Here is an 11,330-nt window from a genome sequence, read left to right as displayed (position 1 = left end):
TTAGCAAAGGAGGTAATGAATAATATCAAATACCAATGCAAAATAAAATAATTATAATCTTAACTACAACAAAACGCTGACTGAAAAAAGAATTAATAAAATAAAATAAAAACAACAACTGGGCTTCAACTACCCGTCTGACTAATAGTGCTTTTAAGAGTTATTCGTGTGGATTGGGTCACACTTCAACATTTATATGACGATCAAAAAGCAGCTCAATTTACCCGCACTCTCACATATGACATGATTCAAACCGAATATTCTGAATCTCTAAACATGACTCAAACATGATGATGGTGAAGGAAAACACTCATACTTTGTAAAAGAAGCAGGCGCAGAGGAAGTTTGATCTACTGTTTAATGATCACAGCTGTTGATTAGAAGAGCTTCTACAGATACACCAGTGATTTCAGAGCGGTTCAGCTCCTCTCTGCTCGCGCGGCTGGACATCGCAGGGCTTTCCCAGAGAATATGCACGCCGGAGGACATCAGGCCATCCCCACCTGAACACAGGCTTGAGGAACGGCCGTCACTGATCTGGGCTTCACCCTGCAAACATCCAGCCATCGAGCACAGAGGAGACGCATTTCTACACACACATGGGACGGAGGGAGATCGGGTTCGATCCCAAAGGCTACAGGTACTTGGGAAGATCCTTTTCAACAACCTGACGGACAAAAAATTATATTGAATTATTATACATTTAATAAAACAAATAAAATGATTGCAACTGTTTATTTATTTTTTTATAATATTAAAAACGTTATACAATGGCATAAAAATTTAAACTAAAACACTATTTTAATAAATGTAACTTAATTTTGAATAAATAAAAAATAATTACATTTAAAATTAAATAAAAAACAAATACAAATAAATGCAATTAATGTATATATTTTTTGTATTTATAATCTTTTAAACAGACATATTTTATAAAATGTATTTACATTTTAATACATTTAATTCTAATTTAATTTTAAATATACATGAAATGCAACAAACATTTTCTCAAATAATTTTTCTCAGATTTTTATAAATATATATATATATATATATATATATATATATATATATATTTATAAAAATCTGAGAAAAATTATAAATTATATATATATATATATAAAAGGACATTTTATTCACCCTCATGCTGCTTTAAATGATGACACAGTGTTATTTTTAAGAGAAATAATTTTTTATGGACTTACGCTTGGATCGTCCATTGGTCCATACCTCTTCACAACCTGACCTTCTCTGTCGATGAGGAACTAAGATAAAAACAACAGTTATGAGGTCAGAGAATCATAGAAATAATACTATCTATAAACACAATTACATATAAAAAAAACAGTGTTACCTTAGTGAAATTCCACTTGATGTTGCTGTGGAAATAAAAACATGCCAAATTATCAGTGCATTACACAGTTAGAGTCATTGATTTAAAAAGACATAATACATCTTTGATTCCATATAAGAATTACAATAATTTGCATAAGAGAGTAAGTGACAAATGAGAATAAACAAACGAGTCAGTCTCACTTTCCCAGAGTTCCTCTGCCTTTGGGCTGCTCCTTCATCCATTTCCAGAGCGGATGAGCTCCGTCTCCGTTCACCTCGATCTTACTGAAGAGGTCAAACTCTGCCTTGTAGCCTTCGGCAAACTCCTTGATCTCCGCCTCTGTCCCAGGCTCCTGTCCAACACACACAGAACCGAACACTTACAGCTGAGCACTGTCACAATCGAGTTCCAGTGGATAGAAATGGTTAATTATATGCAGGGCAGATCAGCCATTCACAGCTCTGTATGCAAATATTGTGATGACATCATCACCGCTGGTTACATTCTGTGAGAGATTTCCTTTGAAGAATGTTAGTTTGAAGAACACTGTACTATTAAGAACTATAACAGCACACAGTGCTCTGCACATTCATTTCTTAAGCAAAATTAATTATATAAACTATTAATACTAAAACTATTAATCTTGTTATGTTGTCAACTAAAAAAAATAATAAAATAAAAACATTGGAAATAAATGAAAACTGAAAATTAAACCAAACCTAATAATAATAAATAGATTGACATAAGCACATATTAAATTTACACAAAAAAAGAAGATTGATAATGCAAATAAGTGAATTTAGTATCTCTTGTAAGATTAAATCTCACCCCACAACACAAAATAATCCACTTACAGCTTCCCTGGTGTGTGACCTACTTCCAGTCAGGACATTTCTTTAAAGAACAAACGTTCAGGACTGAAAGTGTTTACTTCACAATAGAAGACTTCCTTCTTCTGCAGCATGTATGCATTGCATAGAATTCTAATTTTCAGTATGCATGAAATTTTTCAGTGACAAATGAACCTTAAACATTATTAAAGATTTCAATATTTACTCTTTCTTGACTCATTTACAAGTTTTACACAAAACTGGAACAAAAAGCAAAAATAAAATCACTAGTGAGATGCAGAGTGTACTATGGAGTACACAGAATCAAGTATATAATGCACTACAAACTGGCGTTTTATTCCTGCACATACCTGCTTTCCAAACTGGTTGCAGGGGAAGCCCAGGATGCGTAAACCTTTCTCAGTGTACGTGGCGTGCATCGCCGCAAACTGAGTGTAGTTTACAGGAGTCTTCCCTCATTTAGAGGCTACGTTAGTGATGATGCACACATAACCCCTGAAACACACACAAACACACTTCAGACACCAGACGCAGAATAACTGGAAGCACAATGAAGAATCAGCATTAGGAGTATAATGAGGGCGAGGACAGCGGTTACAGGAACAGTTCAGTTCAGCCAAATGAAAATCTGCTGAAAATGTGGTCATCCTCGGGTCATCCAAGAGTCAGATTTGGAGAAATGTAGCATTGCATCAGTGTCTCATCAATGGATGCTCTGCAGTGAATGGGTGCCGTCAGAATAAGAGTCCAAACAGCTGATAAAAATAGCATCAATACATCCAGCATTAAAACATTAAAACAGCTTTTGTCTTCTCCAGATGTTAACTGATGGACTGGAGTGCTGTGCATTATTGTGATGTTTTTATCAGACTCTCATTCTGACGGCACCCATTCACTGCAGAGCATCCATTGATGAGACACTGATGCAATGCTATATTTCTCTAAATCCAGGGCTCTAGACTCATTCTTCTCAATGGTCGCACTTTTACGACTTATTTATAGGTTGCATCAACATGGGATTAATCCATGCATGCTGACAAAAAACTGAAATCAACGTGTCCCCATCTGTTCACCTGTATTTCTCCAGAGACACTTCATTTCCATCGATGTCTTTGGCTGAGAATTCGTATATGGATTTGGCCGACTGCCAGTCGTTGGCCTGGGCACACTGCGATAAACAGAGAGGGGTCAAAGGTCACAGGACGTGATGAGTATCTGCCAACCCCATCAAATTATTACTGATTACAAGAACAATGACAAACAATCATGTGCTATAAATCAATTGTGCAACTTCCTTGTGCAATCGTTTAACTGATGAAATCTCATATTAAAGGTCATCATTGCCCTCTGATACAGTTACACGTGATTTTTTTTTTTTTGCTTATATGCAACACAAGTTGTGCAAAACACAAGAAACTAAATATTACTTTATGAAGGGTATTAAGCAAAAAAGCTCAGCATTAAAATTACATCATACAAAATCTACAGCTAATTAAATATGGCTCATAAAAAATTGATATATAAAGATCATGCAATGTGGGTTTATTTATTAGTATGAAGTTTTTAAAACATGCATAATTTCCACAACACTGATTTTATTATAGAACTGTGATAATAACTGTATAATATTCAACCTTATTCATTTATTTTAATACATTGCAAAATTGATCTGGAGTTATTTTTATGTTGCATACAAACAGTAAGAATCTTATAATCATATTAATTCACAAAGAACTAGAGTATTTTAGGAAACATGCACTGAGATTTAATAAAAACTACATAATATGATTATTATTGAATACTGTTGATATTAAAATACACTCCAAATAATGAGAGTATAATTTATAAATCTAAATAAAACCAATATGATCACTGGTTAGTCTTCACAATAAACCCACATAGCGTAAATGGATACTATTATTAATAATAAACCCTAAATCACGACATTATTATTGATCATTCATGATTTGTATCCACGTGATTAAATGCGAAAGCCTAACGCTAAACCCAAAACAGGCCTGAAACATCGGTCTGCCGACAAAATGGACTTTAACGAGTTGTTAAGTTAAAAAAAATACACTAACAAATCGAATTTACATTACATTTAAGCCATAAATAAACCTACAGAGACGTGAGTACGTCATTAAAGCTAACGGCTAATGTTCCTCCGTCGGAGTGAATTAGCGGGGACACACAGGTGCCACAAATAAACACACCGGACTTTGACCTACTTTCAGCAGCTACAATGACTAGTTGTTAGACAACACAAACTAGTCTTAACACTCTCTTAGACAAGTTAAACAGCAGGTAAAGGTGTTGTCTGGTATCTTACCATGGCTCTAGCGAAGCTCTTGCTTCCCAGCGCCCCGATCAACAGCGCTCGTTGAAACAACCACATAGTGCTGCGGTACTAGGACACGCCTCTTCTGTCAGCCTCAGCCAATCAGAGACGCCGCTCAGCGCTCGCTGAAACGTCCTGCGGCACTAAAACACGCCCACCAACAGAAAAGACACGCCTCAGCCAGTCAGAGAGAGACGGTGCTCTCTGCATCAGCTAAAACCATAGACATATAAATACCTAGAGACAGGCTGCATGTTTTCAACAATGTTTCACCTGTATGAAAAAAACATACAGAGAATCACTTAAGACACTTTGCTGTAGACCCATTCCACATAATAATATTTATTAAAACTGTATGCTATCACGTAGGAGCTTACTGCATGAATCCGTGAGTAGGCTACAGTTTACAAATCCATGAGAACGGATTGCGAAAGTGTGCGCGCAGATTATGAATTCGTGGGTACAGATTCAAAAACCGAGGGTACGGTTTACAAAATCTGAGCACACGGATTGGAAATTCGTGGGCTAGGATAGGACATTCGACCCAGAAAGACAACTTACATTTGACTAAAAGGTTTTTGTCTTTATGCTTAACTTAAGTGAAATAATGAGCATATTTCCACTTTGAGAAACTCGTGTTGCTCTTGCCTTGACTTGCCATGACTGCTGCACATACTTGAATAAACGGAAACACGCCCACAGTGCGTCTTCGTGTTTATGGACAATGCATGATTCGCCAACCCACTTTGGACTCCCAAACTGACTCAAATAATTTGCAAACCCGCTCCGAACACCCGAACTGATTCAAATGATTCGCGAACCCGCTCCGAACACCCGAACTGATTCAAATGATTCGCGATCCCCAATCTGACTCAAATGATTCGCGAACCCACTCCGAACTCCCGAACTGATTCAAATGATTCGCGATCCCCAAACTGACTCAAATGATTCGCGAACCCGCTCCGAACACCCGAACTGACTCAAATGATTCGCGAACCCGCTCCGAACACCCGAACTGATTCAAATGATTCGCGATCCCCAATCTGACTCAAATGATTCGCGAACCCGCTCCGAACACCCGAACTGATTCAAATGATTCGCGATCCCCAATCTGACTCAAATGATTCGCGAACCCACTCCGAACTCCCGAACTGATTCAAATGATTCGCGATCCCCAAGCTGACTCAAATGATTCGCGAACCCGCTCCGAACACCCGAACTGACTCAAATGATTCGCGAACCCACTCCGAACTCCCGAACTGATTCAAATGATTCGCGATCCCCAATCTGACTCAAATGATTCGCGAACCCACTCCGAACTCCCAAACTGACTCAAATGATTCGCAAACCCGCTCCGAACACCCGAACTGACTCAAATGATTCGCGAACCCGCTCCGAACTCCCGAACTGATTCAAATGATTCGTGATCCCCAAACTGACTCAAATGATTCGCGAACCCGCTCCGAACACCCGAACTGACTCAAATGATTCGCGAACCCACTCCGAACTCCCGAACTGATTCAAATGATTCGCGATCCCCAATCTGACTCAAATGATTCGCGAACCCACTCCGAACTCCCAAACTGACTCAAATGATTCGCAAACCCGCTCCGAACACCCGAACTGACTCAAATGATTCGCGAACCCGCTCCGAACTCCCGAACTGATTCAAATGATTCGTGATCCCCAAACTGACTCAAATGATTCGCGAACCCGCTCCGAACACCCGAACTGACTCAAATGATTCGCGAACCCGCTCCGAACTCCCGAACTGATTCAAATGATTCGTGATCCCCAAACTGACTCAAATGATTCGCGAACCCGCTCCGAACTCCCAAACTGACTCAATTGATTCGCGATCCCGCCCCGGAACTCCCGAACTGATTCAATTGATTCGCGATCCCGCCCCGAACTCCCGAACTGATTCAAATGATTAGCGATCCCGCTCCGAACACATGAGAACTCTTGACCACAGCTGCTGTGCTTCAAAAGCTCTTGCAGCAGCTCAACACGGTTTTCTCTGAGGTGGTCGGATCACATCAGATTGTGGTTAATCTTGCAGATCATGACTTATATCTACTCTTCCTCTCCCTGCAGTTTGGTAATATAAAGATTCCTTATTTGAACTCCCACCTCTTCTGTGGGTTTTATTGTTCTGGGTTTGAATTTGGGCTCCTGGGGTCTCAAAAAAGAAACATTTTTCAATCTCCAAGGTGAACATTATGACAACACCAGTGTTGTGCTAGTTACTAAGAAATATGCATTACTGTTAAAAGTAACTTTTTAGTTATTTTTTTTTTTAAAGAACTTTAATGTTCCCATTAATGCGCTTTTATGCGTTATGGTCTATACAAACACAGAGTAAAAGAGAAGGTAATTTTTAAACACTATTTTGATTAAGTCAGACCAGCACAAACTGAATTGTATATAACAAGGATTTCTGAAATAAATAACAAAACACCTGAATAATATATTCAGAATCAAAAACTAAAGTGGCTTCTGCGTCATAAAACTTGCCAATACTGCCGCACATACTTGAATAAACGGAAACACGCCCACAGTGCGTCTTCTTCGTGTTTACGGACAATGCACCATATGGTAATGGTAACGGAGTTAATTTATTTAAAAAGTAACTGCGTTACAGTAACGCGTTACTAATAACACATTTTACTAATATCGCGTTACTGCCCAACACTGGTTAACATGCATGGAAAAATAAACCACTGTTTCAAAATGTGTGTTTTCTGCATGAATGTGTGTAATGTGCATTATAGAACAAAATGTCAAGTATCGTCTTAAGAAAATATTGAGGGAAGCGGCGGGGAATTAATCTTTATTAGTCAGATTTTGTCTTTACTAAACCACTCTATTCCCAGAGAAAGACTGAACTGAAAACTTAAATAAAATTTGTTTTTTGAGCTGAGATTTATTCAGAGGATTTTCTATTATTTATATATATAAGATAGTAAATTATTAGTGTTTAAAGATGTATTATTTTGTTTTTATCCAGGTATTTCAAAGGGAATGAGCTGTGTTCTGACCTGAGACACACAAAAAATAAAATAAAGAAAAATGTTGGGATTGAACACAGAGAAAGCAATAAAACAACTACATATCATGTAATGTACATTCAAATTACATTACATGAATATGTCACAGTTATACTAAATTAACAGATTTGTAAACCGAAAAAATCAACGAAATCAACAAGTGAGACACGTGAGCTTTCAATTAATAATTTTCTAAACCTAACTAAATAACTGGAGGCAAAGTTTTTTTTTAACTGCATATAGATCATAAACCTCTGAAATCGGTTGATAAATGTGAACGTTACTGTGTTTTTATTCAGTAAAAACCGCAGCTCCCCGTTTACTTTCATTTGTTTTAATGCTGTGTTCACACCAAACGCGAATAGAGCGTCTAGCGCGAATGATTTCAATGTTAAGTCAATGCAAAGGCGCGTTTACGCGCGTCTGGAGGTCTCGCGGCGCGAATGGGGCGTTAAGCGCGGCGCGGAAGACGCGAATTCGCCTCATTCGCGCGTCTAGTTCGCGCGAATGACGCGAATTGACGCGCGAATAGGGCGTTTCGCGCGAAACGCGCGTTAAGCGCGAAGGTGCTTTTTGTGCATTTAGCGTTTGACGCGAATTCGCGTCTGCCGCCCGAGTTGAAAAATTTCAACTTTGGCGTCAATTCGCGCCGCGTTAACCAATCAGGAGCCTGCTAGGAGTTACTCATTCAACAGAATGTTCCCGCAGCCTCCGGTTGTGCAGGAATACCCTTCTCCACTCATTCAACAAGGAGGAACGACTGATGTTGTCAGTGAGCAGTCAACCGGAGCTATATGACAAAAGTTCAGGAATAAAAAGGACATATATGTATATAAAAAACATATTAATAGATAAATTGAATAAAGGCCAATTGATAAGAAACGTTTCATTTTACCCCAAACAAATTATATTTTATCTTGAACCACAACAGAGACATCAGAGCCAGCGGCAAATGTCAGAAGGTCTAGCCGAGCCGAGGCTGCTCTCGGCGGATACATGATGACGGAGCTCCCGCTGGTCGCATGGAGCTCATCTCCGAGATCGGCGAAACACATTTTTTTAAATAGACGCTGTCATTATAAATAAACCACATATCTGAGTTTAAAACAACTACATTCTCGCCTGAAATACTTTTAAAACTGCATTTCATGACACAGTAACAGTAATATTTAGAAAATTATCCGCATAATGCTGTGTTCACACCAAACGCGAATAGAGCGTCAAATTCGCGTCTACCGCGTCTAGTTTGCCGCTTGACCATTTTGAGATCATTCGCTTCATTCGCGCGAGTAATTCGCTTCACAACAGACGCGAATTCGCGTCATGGGGGGGCTTCTGCCAGCTGAGTTCACGCAGCATTTTCAAACGCCATTTTTATTCGGATAATTTTCTAAATATTACTGTTACTGTGTCATGAAATGCAGTTTTAAAAGGCCTTTATTTTATGTTTTCAATTGGCCTTTATTCAATTTATCTATTAATATGTTTTTTATATACATATATGTCCTTTTTATTCCTGAACTTTTGTCATATAGCTCCGGTTGACTGCTCACTGACAACATCAGTCGTTCCTCCTTGTTGAATGAGTGGAGAAGGGTATTCCTGCACAACCGGAGGCTGCGGGAACATTCTGTTGAATGAGTAACTCCTAGCAGGCTCCTGATTGGTTAACGCGGCGCGAATTGACGCCAAAGTTGAAATTTTTCAACTCGGGCGGCAGACGCGAATTCGCGTCAAACGCTAAATGCACAAAAAGCACCTTCGCGCTTAACGCGCGTTTCGCGCGAAACGCCCTATTCGCGCGTCAATTCGCGTCATTCGCGCGAACTAGACGCGCGAATGAGGCGAATTCGCGTCTTCCGCGCCGCGCTTAACGCCCCATTCGCGCCGCGAGACCTCCAGACGCGCGTAAACGCGCCTTTGCATTGACTTAACATTGAAATCATTCGCGCTAGACGCTCTATTCGCGTTTGGTGTGAACACAGCATAAGGCAGTCTTGCCCTCACTAACATGGCGGACGCGTTGACGTATCGCAGCAACGGCTCAAAGCGGCCAATGAGGAGTCTAGGTATTACAACCACTTAGTACTGCGGCACAAAGCCCCGCCCACCTACGGGAAAGCTACGCCTTTTCTGTCAGCCTCAGCCAATCAGAGACGGTGCTTATGCAACTAATACGTGCCATGCAGTAAAAAAAATACAGATTTATCCACAAAACCGCCAGTTTTACAGATAATTTATAAGTTCTCAAAAACCCTATCAATAGGAATGAAAAAACTATAGAATTTTTCTTATTAAATATATGACTTTAAACTTGAGCTGTTCTTTGTTTTTAAGAATCTTTAGGGTCAATAAAATTAATAAACAATGCGTAGTAGTAATACGTTTAAAAAAACAATATATATTTGGATATTAAATGAAAATACAACTGTACACTTACTTTTACACTCATAAAACGTGAATCCACAAAATTAATAAAAAGATATACAGCATAAATTTTACACATTTTAGATCAGGGGTTTTTAAAGGTGTGAAAAAGGAAGTAAAATAAAATTAATAAAAGTAATTAAGTAGCTTAAAATAAATAAACATGAATACATCAAAGAAATAATAATAAAACGAATTACATTTATTAAAGTAAATAAGAATGATTACAATTAATTTTATAAATATGTAATACATAAGAGTGCTGTATTATAATGGATAGGAAAAAGTAAGAATGCAAACTAAACATTTTCCTAAAAATATATATATATATTTTCACATTATAAACTGGGTCTTTGTACGTTTTAAACATGTAAACTCACAAAATCAAGAGAATATAAGCATTAGTATAAATTTCACACATTTTAGATCATGGGTTTTCAAACAGGTCTAAAAAAGAAGAGAAAAACTGTGAAATAATAATAATTATAATAATAATAATGATAATAATAATAATAATGTCCAAACTGATTAAAAATAAATTTAAAGTAAATGCAAAAAACAAAAAAGTTAAAATAGAAATAAAAAAATTAATAATAATAATAATAATAATAAACAATTAAATCAATATATAACAGTACAGCACTTTAGTAAATAGAAAAGATTTAATAATGAAAACTGTATTTTTATAAATTAATCTAAAAGAATAAAAAATACGAATTATAATACAAACATTTAAAGAAATATATAACAGTACAGCACATTAGTAAATAGAAAAAAATATTATTATAGTATTTACATTTTCTTTTAATTTCATTAATAATTGACATTTTTCACAGTACAAACTGGGTATTCATGCATCAAATATATACAGTAGCTGCCTTTTAAATTTCAGGATGCTAGCTGCATTTATAATTATTGTAGTCCAGAGGGACATGACACCTTCTGATGAACAGGTACAACACACAGACACTGAAAGATCAAACACAGGTGATTAGATGCAAGGCCAGAAGAATATAACACATCCCTTGATATCTGACATACCTGATGATGATGATGACTCTTCTGCAGTCTTTGGTTGATGTGGCACCAAAATACATCCAGAACAGTTTCTAGAGCAAGAGCTGCTCATGAACATCACAGAGCACGCGGTGAGACGCTTTCCACTGATTCTCACATGTTCAGTGCAGAACAGATCTTATTTTTCTAAATTTAAAAATATATATTTAGAAATATTTGTTTTAGCTAAAAAAAATATAGAAAAAGAGAAACAAAATAACCCCATTATTCTGTCACTCATTCCAATAAATAGAGTAATTTTAACCCAA

The 11,330-nt window shown here is 37.5% G+C and overlaps 1 protein-coding gene across 1 annotated transcript; it reads right to left on the bottom strand.

Annotated features, from left to right (window-relative positions):
• Positions 1-340: 340 nt before the first annotated feature.
• On the bottom strand, positions 341-4,661 carry LOC113045245 (phospholipid hydroperoxide glutathione peroxidase). The gene is made up of 7 exons (XM_074559814.1): positions 4,520-4,661; positions 3,261-3,355; positions 2,538-2,682; positions 1,537-1,688; positions 1,355-1,379; positions 1,206-1,265; positions 341-667 (listed from the first exon to the last, which is right to left on the bottom strand). Exons 1-7 carry the CDS (start codon positions 4,583-4,585, stop codon positions 635-637), a joined length of 576 nt encoding a protein of 191 aa, XP_074415915.1. The 5' UTR covers positions 4,586-4,661; the 3' UTR covers positions 341-634.
• Positions 4,662-11,330: the final 6,669 nt, after the last annotated feature.

This window comes from Carassius auratus, chromosome 27 (assembly GCF_003368295.1).
Source record: "Carassius auratus strain Wakin chromosome 27, ASM336829v1, whole genome shotgun sequence".
Classification (NCBI taxonomy): Eukaryota; Metazoa; Chordata; class Actinopteri; order Cypriniformes; family Cyprinidae; genus Carassius; species Carassius auratus.
The sequence above is the reverse complement of the archived record's forward strand: the minus strand, read 5'-3'. Positions and strand labels throughout refer to the sequence as shown.